This window comes from Callospermophilus lateralis, chromosome 11 (genome assembly GCF_048772815.1).
Source record: "Callospermophilus lateralis isolate mCalLat2 chromosome 11, mCalLat2.hap1, whole genome shotgun sequence".
NCBI lineage: Eukaryota > Metazoa > Chordata > Mammalia > Rodentia > Sciuridae > Callospermophilus > Callospermophilus lateralis.
The window spans coordinates 42,075,890-42,093,836 of NC_135315.1; the positions used below are offsets into that span (position 1 = coordinate 42,075,890).

Here is a 17,947-nt window from a genome sequence, read left to right on the forward strand (position 1 = left end):
GCTTACCCTGAACCCTTGGTCTATCAAGCCACCATATTTGTTACAACCCCTGAGGGTAAGGGGTTCTAGAGGTATTGTTTAGATGAGGATTAGATATCCTAGGCCAACTAAAATTTGCCTTTCCTCATCATATAGGTAGGAGAATAAACTATTTGGGTATGGTAGAATATACCTGTAATCCCAGCACCTTGAGAGATTGAAAAATCTGAAGCCAGTCTTGGCTACTTAATGAGACTCTTATCCCTGAAAGGTTATTTGTGAAACCAGTACCATAGGGAGCAGAAGGAGTTTTATAATAGAGTTGCATCCATTTCAGGGCAATGTGGGTTGGCTGCAACTGGGGTAGTGCCTAGTCTTCACACCCACCTACACGTCCAACCAGTCTGTCTGCTTCCCTCGCCCCTTGCCCAAGAAAACACGACTTCAGAGGAGTGTTTTCATTAGTGTTTTCAATAGTGCAGGTGCCAATTTGAGGTGGAAAGGTTGGCCCCAAACTTAGTGCAGAGTCTGCTTATGTGTGAGGCTGCTTCTGTCCTTGATTTTGCTTGCTGTCCTTGTCACAGGTCCCAAGCTCTACACCTCATTCAGTCAAAAATTTGTCTTTGTGTTGCTGGCCAGGGACCAGTCCAGGGCAGAAGTCAGAGCGGAGGAGGCGGGAAAAGTAGATGAGGATCATTACATCCAGCATGAGCAGGATGCCCAATAGAAAGGTTCCCAGGGTCCTCTGACCTGCATACTGCAGGAAGAAATTGGTGAGGTAGGCCTGAGGCGCCAGGCGGAAGAGAAAGTACATGACCAAGTTGACATACTTGTTGACCCTGTAGAGGAGAAGATCCTGGGCATTGTTGATCTTCATCATCATGCGGATGGTGAGGAAGATGTTGCTGACTTCCACCAGTAGTGTTAGAACACCCCCACCTACAAAGCTGCTCCAAAAGATGCCTGAGAAGAAGGCACCCATGGCCTAGAGGACAAGTGAGAGGAAAGGGCTGGGAGTTTGGGTGCCAGGGCTTTCCTGGTGTTACAAGACCACCAACCAAAATGGAAAGTGGAAAATGATTCCCAATTTCTTGTGGAATAAAAGCTTGCATGGATGTTTTTTTCTCATTAAATACAATTAGATTTTGATCCCTCTCCATTAGTTCTGGCTGTGAGTTTCCAGTCTATTTACTGAGTTAACAGGTGAACCCAGGAATTGAGCAAGGACACAAAGGAACCAACCTCAGCATTCTAGCTTAAGAAGCAGGTTGCAGGGCTAGGGGCTAGGCTGGGAATAGCTTTCTCTCCTAGGTTTAGAAATACAAGGCTAGGTTACCAATTCCAGGCCTATAACACTTTGACGGCTTCTCACTTACCATAACATGATGAACAAGGTATTCCCAAGAAGCTCGAGCCTGATGACTAACCACGATATCCACTGTGTCATGGATGAAATACCCTAATGGAGGGATAAAAGAGGTCACGGGCAGAAAAGAAAGTTTCTCTTTTTCTCCTGAGGTTTCATGGGCAAGACTTACCTGCGGAGAAGCAAACAAGCAAATAGCCTGAAAGTGACCATGCTGTCTCAATCTCCACCAGCATCTCCGGGGTCTGCCATAAACTGGGAAGGAGAGAAAAAGGGAGGTCTCTCCATTTCGGCATCCCCAAAGACCCTCCTCCCCGAAACCCTTGCCAATCACAGGGCAGTCTGGACTCGCGCTATTGGCTGACTAGGCAACGAGGAGGGGCTTGGCCGAAACCCAGGTGCCTCTGGTTTCCCTGGGCTGCTCCTGGTTGGGTAGTTTTCCAAACAGGGAATCAGGTGAGCGCCAAGGCCTCTGCTGGCCGAAAGTGATGAGAATAGTAACTCGGAAGCCAGTCCCAGCACCCCATACGGGATCCCCTGGCCACCTCACTCCCCCAGTTGCTCACTCACCACAGCAGCGCCCAGATCCCTGACACAATAGAGTGCGCGAAAGAGACGAGTAGGTTGTGCCAGCGCCAAGTGCGCAGGGGGTCGGTGCGCACGTGCGCAGGCAGGGGTAGGCGACACAGCGCGCGCCGGAGCGCCCGGAAGGTCAGCGTGGCGCCCAGGAGCAGCGGCAAGGCGGGGTGCAGCAGTGGGAGCATGATGGCCTTTCCTGCCCTCTGTCTGTCCACCCTCTAGGCCGCCTCCTCGGGCTGTTCTGGGAACGGGGTTCGCTGTCCGGCCAGTCCACCCCGGCCGCCTGTCTCACCGGCAGCAGGAGCCACAGCTTTCCCGGAGCCGTCTAGGCCCCTTCGCTCCTCCCCGCCCTCCCGGCAAGGCCTCTGCCCCCGCCCCCAGCCGCCCCGCCCCGCCCGCCTGCCCCCGCCCCTCCGGCGCCTCTGCCGCGCGGAGGGCCAGAGCCCCATTTCGCCCGGGCCCTGCCCACTTCGGGCGGGAAGGGGCTGTCCTGGGGGTGCCGCCTGAGAGGCACCCCTCACTGGCGCCTCTCGACTGGCGAAAGGAGTCCCCAGCCGCCTTCGCTCGCACGGCCTCAATTAACCCGCATCCCCACTTTCTCTGAGGCCAGCAGCTCCCTGGGCGGGTACTGGGAGAACTCTCCGCCCTCAACTCCTCTCTGGGCAGAGCAGGGCGGGAATCATCACACACACACACCCTCTAAACATTGGTCCTGGGAAGGGGTTGGAGCCCCTCAACGGGTGATGGCTCCGCCCAAACCCTGTTCCTCCACTGTCTGGAGACCGACGTGTTTACCTACCTCTCCCACGCCCCCCACAAGTGGCGCTTAGGAACTGTTGAGTCACCCATCATCACTTATCCTCTAGGCCGCTCTTGGGTTCCTGGGGCCAAGCGGCTGTCACAATCCTCCCACAGACAGTCTCAGCCTTCTTCTCCTGGCTCCCTGAAGGCTGGGGCGGGGAAGACTGCGGATTTGCCCAGACAGCTGGGGTGACCCTCTCCCCAAGCCAGTCAGTGTCTGAAGTAGTTGCGGATTCGGGCCACTAGGTGTCAGCCTGACCTCACTGTGGCGAGGGTCTCCTTCGCCCTCCAAAGGTGTAAGGCAGTTGCTTTGGGAGGAAAATAGGCAGACCCTGGGCAAAAAAAAGGGGGCAGCTGAAAGCCTGTGGAGGAAGTGAAGAGGTGTTTGTGCTGAGGGGTGGAAGCAGAGGAGGGGAAGGTAGAAATAGGAGCGAGGGAGGGAGGAAAAGCTAGAATCCTGAAGCACAGGGACCCAGGAACCAAACCGTTTGGGTGTTTATTGTGTCTCCCCTAATGGCTCCAAGGTTACATATTAACCCCTATGGGACTCCGGGGTCACTCAAGGTCCAGTCGGTTTCCAGGTGAGGACATGATGTGCTGGGTGAGTGGCTTTTCTCCTTTGCTCAGAGGGCAGCTTGTCAGCCAGCTGACACCGGCCTGGGCCATGGATTCCAGGGGGCTTCGCGGGGGCTCTTTCAGCGTTCATTTCACATGGGCGAGTTTGGGGTCGTTTCAAGAGGTGGGACGAAGGCAGAAGATAAAACACCCCTTTCCCCACATTCCTCGCCCACTCAGAAATAAATAACCTTTAGCTAAATAACTACCCTTCTCCTTTGTACTGAGCTTTTATGGAGCTCCCACAGAGCACAGGTGCCAGGGAGCTGCTAGGATTATACTCACTTCTGGTTTTGATCCAGCAGTCTTACTAACCAATCCCCCTACCTTTGGGCAGAAGCATTGAATCCATCTGTGGGAAACCGGAGGGTTTCCCTCCCTTCCTTCCCTGACGCTTTCGGATAGTGATCTGCTTCCACTCCCAGCTTCTCCCAAAGAGGAGGGTTGGAGTTTGTGGCTCCGTAGTAGAATGTTCACTTAGCACATGTGAGGCACTGGGTACAATCCTCAGCACCACGTAAAAAAAAAATAAAATAAAATAAAGATAATTGTATCCATCTACAACTAAAAAATGTATTTAAAAAAAACCAGAATCTGTGTCCTAGAATATTGGGGGGGGGTGTATAAGCATCTAAGACTGATTCCCCTATTGCAGCATTCTGGGTATGAAGCTGGTGGTGGGGAGACTGAAAGTGTGGACTAGCCCGTGCAACAGCCCTAGATGGATCAATTTGCACAGCTTGTGGCATTCACTGCGAGTCAAACGCGAAACAATTCTTCTCCCTGCCCTACAGAACGAGAGCTTGCCCTCCGTTCAGTTTTGGTTATCATTTGCTTGCCAATGAAAATCCTTCTTCTGAAATAGCGTCAGTCATGGGAAGCTGGGGACTCGGTCCTCGCTTTCCACACCATCCGGCCTTTGGGGGGAGGCAACTCTTGAGCGTGAGGCATTCCCTCCCGTCTCACAAACTTTGCAAGAGTCCAATGGGGCCATGGGTGTGAGAAGCGGCTGGTATCGTGCTGGCCACTGAGACACACACTAAGAAATGAGGTATAGCCATATTTGTTGGGCCCTACGAGTGACAGGGTCGTGAGGGAAAAACGACTTTGTGTGGGTAGTACGATGAAGTTCAACTCAGACGCAAACAGACTTTAGCTCTGCTTGCTCCGCCCCGCAAAGATTTTATAGCGTAAAGGGAGGGGCTCCAGAGTGGGCAGGTCCGCGCACGCGCCTCATAGGGGTGTTCCGGAAACGGTGTTCTGAGAAATGAGATGGAGAAGTACGAGCGGATCCGAGTGGTGGGGAGAGGTGCCTTCGGGTGAGCCAATGGTAGAGGGAAGAAAACTGCTGGGGAGTGGGAAAATAAGTCCCAAAACTAACCGCGAAATTGCTACCCGGCTAGCTCCGCCTCCTAGGCGTGAGCGACTATCTGGGAAGCCCCGCCCAGGCTTCCGGTCGGTCTCAGTCTGGACTGGGAGATCCGTCTTCAATGAGGCCACGCCCACACTCCTAAGCGCTGGGGTGGCATTCTTCTGTTGGTGCCCTTGTACACCGGCTGCATAGGTCTTCAGATTCTGGGCTGTGTGTATATAGATATGACCAAAACTGGACTGGTAGCCGGGTGTGATGGCTCACTCCTGTAATCCCAGCGGCTTGGGAGGCTGAGGCCGGAGGATTGCGAGTTCAAAGCAAGCCTTAGCCAAAGCGAGGCTGCTAAGCAACTCAGTGAGACCCTGTCTCTAAAAAAAGTATAAAATAGGGCTGGGGATGCGGCTCAGTGGTCAAGCCCCTGAGTTCAATCCCTGGTACCAAAAAAAAAAAAAAGGACTAGTCTTTTCCTCTCCCTTTAGGAACTTAGCCCTTTTAATTTTTTATTTTGAGATAGTACAACGGTAGAGAATAATTACTTGGGGTAGTTAGGGAGGAATTCTCTGGGAGGTGAGATGTAAAGATAAGGAATGAAGACCAGTACTCTGAAGGAAGAAGATTTTCAGGCAAAGGAAGCAGCATATGCAAAGGTCCTCACATGGAAAGAATTATTGAGAACAATCAAGAAACAGATGCCAAGCTTGATGGGGAGGCTGAGGTAAAAAGATTGCAAGTTCCAAGGCACTCTTGGCAATTTAGCGAGACACTGTCTCAAAATTTAAAAAGTTAAAAGGGCTGGGGATGTAGTTCAGTGGCAGAGCACCCTTGGGTTCAATTGCCAGTACCAAAAAAGAAACTGAAAAAAGATTAGTGTAGTTGGAATGTAGTGGGCAAGGTAAAGAATGGTGTAAAATATGATTGTCATGGAGAGCAGGGAATAGATTATGTCTCTTAAAATGAGGTAAAGGGGTTTAATTGATTTAGTATAAGGGCAAGAGCGTTTGTTTGTGCTGGAAATTGAACCCAGGGCCTCCAAAGGCCAAACACATGCATTATCACTGAGCTACATAGACACCCAGCCCAAGGAAGAGTTTTATTTATTTTTATCTGGTACAGGAGTTGAACCCAGAGTCACTTAACTACTGAGCCACATCCACGTCTCTTATTTTTTGAGACAGTCTCACTAAGTTGTTTAGGGCCTCACTAAATTGCTGAGGTTGGATTTGAACTCACAATCCTCCTGCCTTGGCCTCCCAAGCTGCTGGGATTACAGGTGTGGGCCATAATGCCTGGTCCCCTAACTTCTTTTTTTTTTTTTTTTTTGTACCAGGGACCCTGAATCCAGGGGTGCTTAACCACTGAGCCACATCCCCAGACCTTTTTATGATTTTGAAACATTGTCTTGCTAAGTTCCTGGGGGCCTCATTAAATTGCTGAGGCTGGCTTTGAACTTGTAGTCCTCCTACCTCAACCTCCCTAGTTGTTGGGATTACAGTGTGTGCCAGCATGCCCATCTCCCTCACCTCTTTTTTATTTTACTTTATTTTGAGAAAGGGTCTTGCCAAATTGCTGAGGCTAGCCTTGAACTTGGGATCCTCCTGCCTCAGCCTCCTGGAATTGCAAGCACATGTCACAACAACCAGCCATCAGAGCTTGTTTAAAACCAAAGGCTGGAGTTTTAGCTCAGTGTTAGAGTGCTTGCTCAAGGCCTTGGGTTTGATCTCCTGTATTCAATAAAAAAGAAAAAGGAAAACAAACAAACAGTGAGTGATCCTCCTGCCTCAGCCTCTAGAATAGCTGGGATTACAGACTGAAGAAAGCCTGCCTTTGTTTGTTTGTTTGGTGGGGGTGGGGGAAGTATTGCTGGGGATTGGTCCTAGGGTTTCTTGCTTTTTCACATGGCAAACATTTCCACCACTCAGCTGTATCCCCAGGCCCTGTGTTGGGTTTTTTTGTTTGTTTGTTTGTTTTGTTTTTTCTCTTCTCCAGTACAGGGTACTGCAGATTGAACCCAGGGGCACTCTACTGCTGCTGAGGAACACCCCCCAGCCCTTTTAATTTTTTTATTTTGAGATAAGGTCTCACTAAATTGCCCAGGCTGACCTGGAACTTTCAGTCCTCCTGAGACTGGGATTACTGGCATATGCCACCACACCTGGCTTTTTTTTTTTTTTAACTTAGGTATGGGCTAGTTAGGCCTCATTAGTCATTGAATGGTAGGCAACTTTATTTTGCAGTGGTGAGGATTGAACTCAGGGTCTTGTACATACTATACAAGCACTCCACCACTGAATTTTACTCTCAGCCCCAACATGTCTGATTTTAATAAGTCAGAAATGGTGGTGTCATTTACCCAGATGGAAGACACAGAAGAAGGAAAGGTTTTGGAACAAGAATCAAGAATTTTGTTTTGTATTTGTTAAAATTTAAGATGTTTGTGAGATATGCAGATGGAGTTGGATATATCAGTCTGGGACTCATAGGAGAGGGAGATAAAAAATTAAGACTTAAGTGGTAAGATTACAGTCTATTCATTTACCAAATACCTACAGAACTCCTACTGTGTACAAAATACTGGGCTATATTCTAGAACAAGTTCTTGTTCTATAACAAGAAAAATATAGTTCCTGAATTTATGGACACTGACAAAGAGTTGAAGTCAAATACTAATATGGTTGGGCATGGTGACTCATGCCTATAATCCCAGCAATTGGGGAGGTTGAGGCAGGAGGATCCCAAGTTCAAGGCCAGCCTGGGCAACTTAGGGAGACCTGGCTCAAAGTGAAAAAAAATTAAAAGGGATGGGTTTATAGCTCAGTGATAGAGCATTCCTAGTAGAATACCCCAATACCCACCCCACACACACACACATAAAATTAATGAAATACTAATATGAATGACTTCCACCCAGTAGTACTTTTTAAAACATTTTTTTAGTTGTAGATGAACACACAGTATATTTATATTTATTTTTATGTGGTGCTGAGGATCAAACCTAGTGCCTCACACATGAGAGGCAAGTGCTTTACTCCTGAGCCACAGCCCCACCCCTGCCTTTTTTTTTTTTTTTTTTTTTTTTTCTAATGTAGTTCTGGGGATTGAACCCAGGGTCTAGTGCATGCAAGGAAGCACTCTTCAAACTGAGCCATAACCCCAGCCCCCATTAAGCACTTTCTATGGGCCAAGCACTGTGCTAAATTACTTACATACATTTACTCATTTGATCCTCTCTCAACAACTCTGTTTTCCAGATGGTGATATCATATAATGTATCCAACACCAGATAATTAGGAAGAGCCAGAATTTAAACCCAGGCAGTTAACTCCAGAACTCAATCTCATTGTGCCAAGGGTAAAATGAGGCCTTGCATAGAGTTTGTTACCAGTTCTTCCTGTTCCTATGTTCAGTGGGGTTTTTGTTTATTGGTTTTTTTGTTTGTTTGTTTTTTGGTGGGGGGCATTGAATCCAGGTGCTTAAGCAGTGAGCCACATCCCCAGCCCTTTTTATTTTTTAGGTCTGGCTTCACTAAGTTGCTTAGGGCCTCACTAAATTGCTGAGGCTGGCTTTTAACTTGTGATCCTCCTGTCTCAGCCTCCCAAACTGCTGGGATTGCAGGCATGGGCCACCACACCCAGCCCAGGGGTGTTTTACCACTAAGCTACCTTCCCAGCCCCCCCCCTTTTTTTTTTCAGGGTCGGGGGGAGCACTAGCGATTGAACTCAGGGGCACTCAACCACTGAGCCACATCCCCAGCCCTATTTTGTATTTTATTTAGAGACAGGTCTCACTGAGTTGCTTAGTGCCTCACTTTGGCTGAGGCTGGTTTTGAACTCATTATCCTCCTGCCTCAGCCTCCCGAGATGCTGGGATTACAGGTATGCACCACCATGCCCAGCTCCCTTTTTGTTTTTTGAGACAGGATATTGCTAAATTGCTTAGGGCCTTGCTAAATTGCTAAGGCTGACCTCGAACTTGGAATCTTCTTGCCTCAGCCTCCCAAATTGATGAGATTACAGATGTGTGCCACCACAATCAGGGATGGGGATATAGCTCAGTGATAGAGCATTCCTAGTAGAATACCCCAATATCTACCCCCACACACACATAAAACTAATGAAATACTAATATGAATGACTTCCACCCATTAAGTACTTTAACAGTATCTTTATTTTTTTTATTTTTTTAATATTTATTTTTTAGTTTTCAGCGGACACAACATCTTTGTTTGTATGTGGTGCTGAGGATCGAACCCAGGCCGCACGCATGCCAGGCGAGCGCGCTACCGCTTGAGCCACATCCCCAGCCCAACAGTATCTTTATTTATATTTATTTTTATTTTTATGTGATGCTGAGGATCAAACCCAGTCACTGAGGAACATCCAGTTACTAGCTCTGCTCTGTCTGATATATGGCTGGAAGTTCAGCTAGTACCTGCCCTCTACTTTGTCTCCAGGATTGTGCACTTGTGCCTCCGTAAAGCTGACCAGAAGCTAGTGATTATCAAGCAAATCCCAGTGGAGCAGATGACCAAGGAAGAGCGGCAAGCAGCCCAGAATGAGTGTCAGGTGCTCAAGCTGCTAAATCACCCCAATGTCATTGAGTACTATGAGAACTTCCTAGAGGACAAGGCCCTCATGATTGCCATGGAATATGCACCAGGTAAGTCAGCTCCTTGCACTGGCCTGGCTGCAGGGGTTCTTTACCTCCAGGATCAGGCGGCTTCTCCCCTTAGAATGGATTTGGCTGAGGGTCAGAGGTATAGAGTTCCGGCCCCAATTTTGTGACCCTGGCAGATTTCTTGTCCTCTCTGGTTCTAGTGACCTGTTCAATAAAAGGAAAGGGATTGTCCTGGGTATGGAAAAGCCTGGATCTTGATTAGTTTCTTGGGCTGCAGGTGGTACCCTAGCTGAGTTCATCCAAAAGCGCTGCAATTCCCTGTTGGAGGAAGAGACCATCCTGCACTTTTTTGTGCAGATTCTGCTTGCCCTGCATCACGTGCATACCCATCTCATCCTGCATCGGGACCTCAAGACCCAGAACATCCTTCTTGACAAACATCGCATGGTTGTCAAGATTGGCGACTTTGGCATCTCCAAGATCCTTAGCAGCAAGAGCAAGGCCTACACGGTGCCTGGACTTGGAGGGAGCCTTGAGGGTGCTAGAGGTCTTGAGGGCCAAGGCCTATTCTACATCCCTGCCTCCTCCTTTTCCCCTCCAAAAACCTTGGCTCAGCCAGTTGTAGTTGCACATGCTAGTAATCCCAGTGACTGAGGAGGCTGAGGCAAGAAGATGGAGAATTTGAGGCCAGCCTCAGCAATTTAGCAAGATCCTGTCACAAAATGGAAAATAAAAAGGACTAGGGACGTAGCTCTCAAGTAAAGCACCTCTGGGCTCAATCTCCGGTACCAAAACAAACAAATGGACCTTAGCTCCTTGGCCCCTGGCTGTGTAGTCTTGCAGGAGGAAACCCCTTGGCCTGCTTCAGGGAGAATCTGTCCCTCACTGGGCTCATGACCAGAGCCTTGTTTTTCCTTCCCCGCTCCAGGCTGTAACTGAGATTTCTCTCCTGCAGGTGGTAGGTACTCCATGCTATATTTCCCCTGAGCTGTGTGAGGGCAAGCCCTACAACCAGAAGAGCGACATCTGGGCCCTGGGCTGTGTCCTCTATGAGCTGGCCAGCCTCAAGAGGGCCTTTGAGGCTGCAGTGAGTATAAGCACCCTTGAGGAAACTGGGAAATCCCTCCCTCACCAGCAGCCCTCAGCTCCAACCACTTCTTTTTTTTTTTTTTTTTTTTTTTTGTGAGAATCCCATCTGTCTCTACCTCATCCAGACTGGTGGATTACCCAGGGCAGAGCTGTGGTTCTTGCTCAGACTATGAATTTCTGAGGGTAGGGCTCCTTTCCTCCCTTTAGAGAGCTCCTGATGGCATGGTTATATCTCTTCCATCAGATTAGGACACTAACAAGAGCAAGCCTATGAGTTTTGTCAACATGGAGTTTCACAGGATCAGCTCCTGAGAAATTTGGAGCAGCTCCCTTATGGATTCCTGAAAGCAGGGTTTGGCTCCCCTATCATCCTGGGAGTCCCCTAATGAGAATGAAGTCCTCTGAAGGCAGGGTTGTTCTTTCACCATCAGACCAGGGGCTGAGGGACAAGGGTGCTCAAAAGCCCAATTCAACACTCAGGCCATCCCCAATTTGGCACCTTCACAGAACCTGCCAGCGCTAGTGTTAAAGATCATGAGCGGCACCTTTGCGCCCATCTCTGACCGGTACAGCCCTGAGCTACGCCAGCTTGTCCTGAGTCTGCTCAGCCTGGAGCCTGCACATCGGCCACCACTGAGCCACATCATGGCACAGCCCCTCTGCATCCGAGCCCTACTTAACCTGCACACCGATGTGGGCAGCATCCGCATGAGGAGGCCTGTGCTGTGGGGAAAAAAGGAATAGATCTTGGGTGGCAGAGGTTGGGAGCACCCTGTGGGGCACAGGAGACCTCAAGCAAGGCTTCTATGCCTGTGTATAGGATTGTCAGGGAGGTTCTGTGTCTGAGGTCCCTATCTGTCCTGCAGAGCAGAGAAATCCCTGGCCCCAGGAACACCCATGGCCCCGGGCAGCACAGGGAACAGAACTACTAGTACCCGCTGCAGGGGTAAGTTGAAGTGGGTACTTGGGCCCATGGTTCCCCACTATGCCTGCCAGTTTAACTGACCCAGTGTCCTGTACTGGCAGGTATCCCCCGGGGACCTGTGAGGCCGGCCATCCCACCACCACTATCATCCGTGTACACATGGGGTGGCGGGCTCAGCACGCCACTGAAGCTGCCGATGCTTAACACAGAGGTGGTTCAGGTGGCCACTGGGCGCACACAGAAGGCCGGGATCACACGTTCTGGGCGCCTAATCCTGTGGGAGGCAAGCAGTTTGGCTGGGGGCCTGGACTAGGTAGAGGGTGGGAGGTCCCTGAGGGGGATGAGAGATGTTCAGCTCCCCCCCCCACAGGCCCCGCCCGTAGGTGCCCTTGGAAATGCCCTCCTCCCAGGGGCAGTGGAGCAGCCTCAGCCCCAGTTCATCTCCCGTTTCCTGGAGGGCCAGTCAGGCGTGACTATCAAGCATGTGGCCTGTGGGGACCTCTTCACAGCCTGTTTGACTGGTAAGCCTCTCCGGGGGGACTACCCCATGGGAATTTAGGAGAAGACCACAAAGAGCAACTTCCCTCATTGCTCAATTAATGTTTCCATCTCTTAGTTGTTAAGTTATTGTTTCTACTTGCTGTTGAGATTTATTTATACCATCTCCTTCACTCTACGAAACAGGCATGGAATCATCCCCATATGATAGATGGGAAAACTAAAGTTCAGAGAGGCTGTCACTTGTCCAAAGTCTCACACTGGACAAGGCAGTGGAGAAGGCCTGTAACCCCAGCTTCGTCTTGCTCCTCCAATCAACAAGTGACCTAGTCACCTAGAGAACAGTCTAACTCCTGTCCCTCCTCTTTCCTTATTGACCTCTCCAGATCGAGGCATCATCATGACCTTTGGCAGTGGCAGCAATGGGTGCTTAGGCCATGGCAGCCTCACTGATATCAGCCAGGTAGGTGTCACATGTACTCTAGAGAGGGGAAGTGAGAGGATGGCAGGGAATCCACGTATGAATGTTGACATCAGGCTGGGGGCAGGGAAGTCCCCAGGTGCATAAAGTCTCTGTAGCTCCTAAGCTGCACCTGCTCTGGGCTGCTTTAGGGGAAGTACAGAAAGACCAAACTTCCCAGGCACGGTGGTGCATGCCTGTAATCCCAGTGGCTCAGGAGGCTGAAAGCGGGAAGATTGCAGGTTTGAAGGCAGCCTCAGCAACTCAGCAAGGCTATATGCAACCTAGTGAAAACCTCTCTCAAAATAAAAAATAAAAAGGGCTGGGGATGTGGCTCAGTGGTTAAGTGCTCTTGAGTTTAATTCCTGGTAGGGGAAAAAAAAAAAAAGACCAGGCTTCCCCAGTGTCTCACGTGGCATTGAGCCTTATATGACAGGAGTTAGACAGCACTTAGAATCTGCAGCCTCTTTCTCTGCACAGTGGGTGCTGTGGCAGAGTGTATGTGTGTGTTTAGAAACAGATCCCAGTCTCCCCTTGCTTTCTCCCCTTCTCTAGCCCACCATAGTGGAGGCCCTGCTTGGCTATGAGATGGTACAAGTGGCCTGTGGTGCCTCCCATGTGCTGGCCCTGTCCACTGAGCGAGAACTGTTTGCCTGGGGCCGTGGAGATGGTGGTAAGCTCCCTACTCTGGCTTTAGCCTCTAGGTTCTGTCTCTTTAGCCATGATTTGTTCCCCTTTGTACCCACCTTCCACCCCATGGTCCATTCTCTCTTCTCTCAATTTTTTTTTTTCCCCAGTAGTACTGAGGATTGAAATCACTGAACTATGTCCTAGACCTTTTTATTTTTATTTATTTATTTTTTAGTATCTTTATTTTATTTATTTTTATGTGGTGCCGAGGATCAAAACCAGTGTCTCACACATGCTAGGCAAGTGCTCTACTACTGAGCTACAACCAACAGCCCTTTTTATTTTTTTTTATTTTTTTATTTTTTTTGTGGTGCTGGGAATTGAACCCAGGGCCTTGTGCATGCAAGGCTATCACTCTACCAACTGAGCTATATTCCCAGCCCCACCTTTTTATTTTTTCAGACAGGGTTCTTCTAAGTTTCTTAGGACCTCACTAAGTTGCTGAGGCTGGCTTTGATCTTGTGATCCTCCTTTCTCAGCCTCCTGAACCACTGGGATTATAGGTGTGTGTCATTGCGTTAGGATGTGCCAAGCTTTTCTATTCTAATAATTCATTCAACAAATTTTTATTTCATGCCCATTACATGCTCACCCTGTGCTGGGTACTGAGACAAGATGAATAAGATGTGGCTTCCCATACTGGGCATGGTGCCACACGCCTGTAATTCCAGCTGCTCGGGAGGCTGAGACAGGAGGATCTCGAGTTAAAAGCCAGCCTCAGCGACTAGTGAGACCCTGATTCAAAATAAAAAATAAAAAGGGTGGGCGTTGTGGCTCAGTGGTAGAGTGCTTTCCTAGCAAGTTCGAGGCACTGGGTTCAATCCTCAGCACCACATAAAAATAAACAAATAAATAAAGGTATTGTGATTGTGTCCATCTACAATGAAAAAAGTATTTAAAAATTTTAAAAAAATTCCTAGGTAAGGTGGCACATGCCTGTAATCCTAGTGACTTGGGAGGCTGAGACAGGAGGAATTCGAGTTCAAAGCCAGCCTCAGCAATGACGAGGCATTAAGCAACTTAGTGAGACCCTGCCTCTAAATAAAATACAAAAATAGGGCTTGGGGTGTGGCTCAGTGGCCAAGTGCTCCTGAATTCAATTCCTGGTATCCCCAAAAAATAATAAAATAAAAATTTTAAAAATAAATAAAAAGGTCTGGGGTTGTAGCTCAGTAGTACAGCACTTGTCTGGCATGTGTGAGACACTGGGTTTGATTCTTAGCACTGCATATTAAGTAAATAAAATAAAGGTCCATTGAGAACTAAAAATATGTAAATATTTTAAAGTGGGGGGGGCGGTGCTAGGAATGTGGCCCAGTGGTTAAGTACCCCTGGGTTCAATCCCTGGTACCAAAAAAAAAAAAAAAGAAAAATGATGGGGCTTCTTTCTTGTGCTTACAACATAATAATGGAGAGATTCCGGGCTGGGGATGTGGCTCAAGCGGTAGCGCGCTCGCCTGGCATGCGTGCGGCCTGGGTACGATCCTCAGCACCACATACAAAGAAAAGATGTTGTGTCCTCCGAAAACTAAAAAATAAATATTAAAAATTCTCTCTCTCTCTCTCTAAAAAAAAAAATAATAATGGAGAGATTCCACATATTCAACAGTATTTTTTTGCAGGGCTGGGGATCAAACACATACTAAGAACATGTTCTACCATTGAACTACTTATAGCCCATGCAGCTATATTTATTGAGGCTCTTTCTATGCCAAGCATCAGTCTTGGCACTTAGACTAGGGATGACATAGATGGGTCCTGTTCTCCTGGAGGATTCAGTCTGTTTTTTAAATTTTTACTTATTGGGATTGAGGATCGAACCTAGGGATGTTACCTCTGAGCTACATCCCATTCCTTTTTAAATATTTTTTTAGTTGTAGATGGACACAATATCTTTATTTTCATTTATTTATTTTTATGTGGTGCTGAGGATCAAGCCCAGGGCCTCATACAAGCGAGGCAAGCACTCTACCACTGAGCTCAACCCCAGCCCATCCCCATTACTTTTTGCTTTTCATGTTGAGACAGGATCTCACTAAGCTGCTTAAGCTGTCCTTCTACCTTAGCCTCTCCAGTTGCTAGGATTACAAGTATGCACCATTGTGCTGGGAGAGTACTCAGTCATTTTTTGTGTGTGTGGTGCTGGGGATTGAAACCAGGGCCCTGTGCATGTGGGGTAAGCACTCTACCAACTGAGCTATATCCCCAGCCCAGAGTACTCAGTCTTATGAGTACTGTAGCATGCTAGAGGATAGACAGTGTCAGGGCTACATCCAAGGTTCAGAGGTATGGGAATTCAAAGAACAGCAATGTCACCTGGAAAGGGCAGAGGTGGCATCTGAAGATTTTGACCAACAGAGGGGCCTAGGAAAGCTATTTCAGGCTGAGAATAGCCTCTACTCATTTTGTTCCCTCCTCAGTAGGCCTCTCCTCATTCTGGCATCACCAGTCCTAGAGTTCAAACTAACCCCATCCTGGTTTCTTCTTTTAGGCAGGCTGGGACTAGGCACCAGGGAGTCCCATAGCTGTCCTCAGCAGGTGCTGGTTCCCTTAGGACAGGAAGCCCAGCGGGTTGTATGTGGCATCGACTCTTCCATGATCCTCACCGTGCCTGGCAGAGCCTTGGCCTGTGGGAGCAATAGGTGAATAGATGCATCAGAATGATTAGCATGTTCCTTTGCCCTCCTTGGCTGCCACATTTCCCGTGCCTCATTGCTGTCTCCCACCAAGGGAACTGAAGGGGGTTGAGGGTGCTGCCTGGTTCACCTCAGGATGAGATCTGTCTTCTGATGGGATAGATCCTACCAGCCCTAGCCTAGATAGGTGGGGGGAGGCAGTGTATACAAACTGTCAGTTGCACTGGTTTGTGGCTTTGCCTTTAGGTTCAATAAGCTGGGCCTAGACCATCACTCCCTTGGAGAGGAGTCTGTACCCCACCAGCAAGTAGAGGAAGCCCTGACCTTTACTCCATTAGGCTCTGCACCCCTGGATCGGGAGCCCCTGTTGAGTGTTGACCTAGGTACTGCTCATTCAGCTGCTGTGACTGGTGAGTAGTACTTGAGGGGGACTCACCTGGTCTCCTTGGGACCTCTGTTAAGGTGTCCCTTTCCTTCCTCTTCCCTTTCCCACAGCCTCAGGTGACTGCTACACGTTTGGCAGCAATCAGCATGGGCAGTTGGGTACTAATGCCCGCCGGGGCAGCCGAGCACCATGTCGAGTCCAGGGCCTTGAGGGCATCAAGATGGTGACAGTGGCCTGTGGAGATGCCTTCACAGTAGCCATTGGTGCAGGTGAGGGTAGGCATGATGGGGCAGACTGAGGTATAGATAGTGGGGAGTTATCATGCTCAGGACCACTGGCCTCAGCAATCTCCTGTTGGAATCAGTATGGTTGTATAGTACTTGCTTAGGCTGTACCCCTTCCCTTCCCCTTCCCACCTTGGGATTCTCTCTGGCAGAGGGTGAAGTTTACTCTTGGGGCAAAGGAGCCAGAGGACGACTAGGAAGGAAGGATGAAGATGCTGGGCTCCCTCGGCCAGTGCAGCTGGATGAGACACACCCTTACACAGTGACATCTGTGTCCTGTTGCCATGGAAACACTCTCCTGGCTATTCGACGTGAGTTATCTTTTCCCACCTTATACACATAAGTGTTAACCCAACTGTCCTCTCCCCACAAACCTATCCCCTGCAGTTATATCACAAGCCCCCAGGATAAATGAAAGCAGAAGCTTCCAGGTAAAACTCTGAGCTTTCTGCTTGGGTGGGCAAGGGTTGGGTTTTTGAGCCTCATTGAAAGGGCTCCCTCCACTGCTCCCCAGAGCTCACATGCATTCTTTCTCCTCCTACACCCTGGGTCAAGTTGATGTTGAACATCCATTGCTGGCCCTGGACATTCCAAGGCCCAATAGGAGGAAGTGGATGCAATGCTAGCTGGAGGCACTGCCCTCAAGGAAGCTGCAGGGATTTCTCTTTAATACTCTCCAGCAGTCACAGATGAGCCAGTCCCTCCATGAGGCACCCGGACACCTCTGGACCACCCTGATATTGCTTCTCTTCTGAGTATTCTGAAAAGTTTAGGTGCCTAAGGCATGACTTCCCACCAGCCTTCTGGATTGTGATATCATCAGGATGGAAGTGACAGTGAAGGCCTGCTCAGCTTTTGACCCTAGATAGGGAAACCTCAGCCACCTCTATTCCCCAGCATCTCCTTTCCCTCTTTCCTTATTCACTATTCATAGTGGTCCAGCCTCACTGGAGTTGGCAGCCAGACCTAGTCTTTGGAAGCAGGGTGATCTCCAAAGGCATCCCTAAAAAAGCCATCCCTATGGCTTTACTCAGTTCCTGCCCTCTCCCTCCGCTCAGAAATAAGTCCTTGGTGACCCCTGTGAGACCAGCTCCAAGCTTGAGTAGGGCAAGCTGGAACCTGCCTAGGCTGGCCATTGGGCCTGCCTAGTCCCTGCATGGCCTGAGACAGGAGTGTCTGAGAGAAGCCTCCTGCCTGCCCCACCCCCTCCTGCACAAACTCTGAGAGCCTTCCTTTACGGGAGTGCAAGAGTCATGAAGACAATCAGGGCAGAAAGTTGCTCAACACCCCCTGCCTGTCCCCGAACCCGGGTTGGGGGAAAAGGTAGTTGGCTCAACTAGACAGGTTTCCCAAAAGACTGGAAGTAGCTCTAATAAAAATTATCAACTGCTTGCCTGGAGCATGGTCTCTTCAGGCGTGGGTGATGGTGGCCAGAAACCTCAGTACTGGGCTGGGCCCAACTACTTGCCATTGCATGGCCAAAGCTGAGGCCCAGGGAGGAATGTGGGAGCCGCCAGGGGCTGGGGCTGAGGTTCCTCTGGCCCAGCGCCCAGCCCGTCCTCCTCATCCCAGCCCAGTGGGGCTCCTCTGATCTGGTTGCCAGGCTTCGGCTGCCTAGCACCTGGGGCCCTGGGGCCCTGGGAGGTGCGTGGCC

The 17,947-nt window shown here is 49.4% G+C and overlaps 2 protein-coding genes across 5 annotated transcripts; one reads left to right on the forward strand and one right to left on the reverse strand.

Moving 5' to 3' along the window:
* Positions 1-432: 432 nt before the first annotated feature.
* On the reverse strand, positions 433-2,825 carry Tlcd1 (TLC domain containing 1). 2 transcript variants are annotated; one of them, XM_076869544.1, is made up of 4 exons: positions 2,724-2,825; positions 1,518-1,600; positions 1,356-1,438; positions 433-964 (listed from the first exon to the last, which is right to left on the reverse strand). In XM_076869544.1, exons 1-4 carry the CDS (start codon positions 2,774-2,776, stop codon positions 581-583), a joined length of 603 nt encoding a protein of 200 aa, XP_076725659.1. In that variant the 5' UTR covers positions 2,777-2,825; the 3' UTR covers positions 433-580. The 2 variants fall into 2 exon arrangements, with proteins under 2 accessions (XP_076725659.1, XP_076725658.1); XM_076869543.1 differs by lacking the exon at positions 2,724-2,825 and adding an exon at positions 1,916-2,273.
* A 1,767-nt stretch (positions 2,826-4,592) lies between these two features.
* Nek8 (NIMA related kinase 8) lies at positions 4,593-17,828 on the forward strand. 3 transcript variants are annotated; one of them, XM_076869534.1, is made up of 15 exons: positions 4,593-4,659; positions 9,163-9,368; positions 9,604-9,836; positions 10,282-10,413; positions 10,923-11,131; positions 11,282-11,361; positions 11,442-11,623; positions 11,711-11,861; positions 12,225-12,301; positions 12,854-12,971; positions 15,480-15,630; positions 15,871-16,034; positions 16,120-16,278; positions 16,446-16,604; positions 16,977-17,828. In XM_076869534.1, exons 1-15 carry the CDS (start codon positions 4,613-4,615, stop codon positions 17,000-17,002), a joined length of 2,094 nt encoding a protein of 697 aa, XP_076725649.1. In that variant the 5' UTR covers positions 4,593-4,612; the 3' UTR covers positions 17,003-17,828. The 3 variants fall into 3 exon arrangements, with proteins under 3 accessions (XP_076725649.1, XP_076725648.1, XP_076725647.1); XM_076869533.1 differs by having other exon boundaries at positions 16,974-17,827; XM_076869532.1 differs by having other exon boundaries at positions 16,446-17,827.
* The last annotated feature ends 119 nt before the right edge of the window (positions 17,829-17,947 follow it).

Coding starts and splice junctions, on each gene's coding strand:
- Tlcd1 (XM_076869543.1), bottom strand. CDS start 2,109: ATGCTCCCACTGCTGCACCCCGCCTTGCCGCTGCTCCTGGGCGCCACG. Junction 1,601..1,915: donor GGGATCTGGGCGCTGCTGTG/GTGAGTGAGCAA, acceptor TCTCCTTCCCAG/TTTATGGCAGACCCCGGAGA. Junction 1,439..1,517: donor GCTTGTTTGCTTCTCCGCAG/GTAAGTCTTGCC, acceptor TCCCTCCATTAG/GGTATTTCATCCATGACACA.
- Nek8 (XM_076869532.1), top strand. CDS start 4,613: ATGGAGAAGTACGAGCGGATCCGAGTGGTGGGGAGAGGTGCCTTCGG. Junction 12,302..12,853: donor GCCTCACTGATATCAGCCAG/GTAGGTGTCACA, acceptor CCCCTTCTCTAG/CCCACCATAGTGGAGGCCCT. Junction 16,035..16,119: donor TCATTCAGCTGCTGTGACTG/GTGAGTAGTACT, acceptor CCTTTCCCACAG/CCTCAGGTGACTGCTACACG.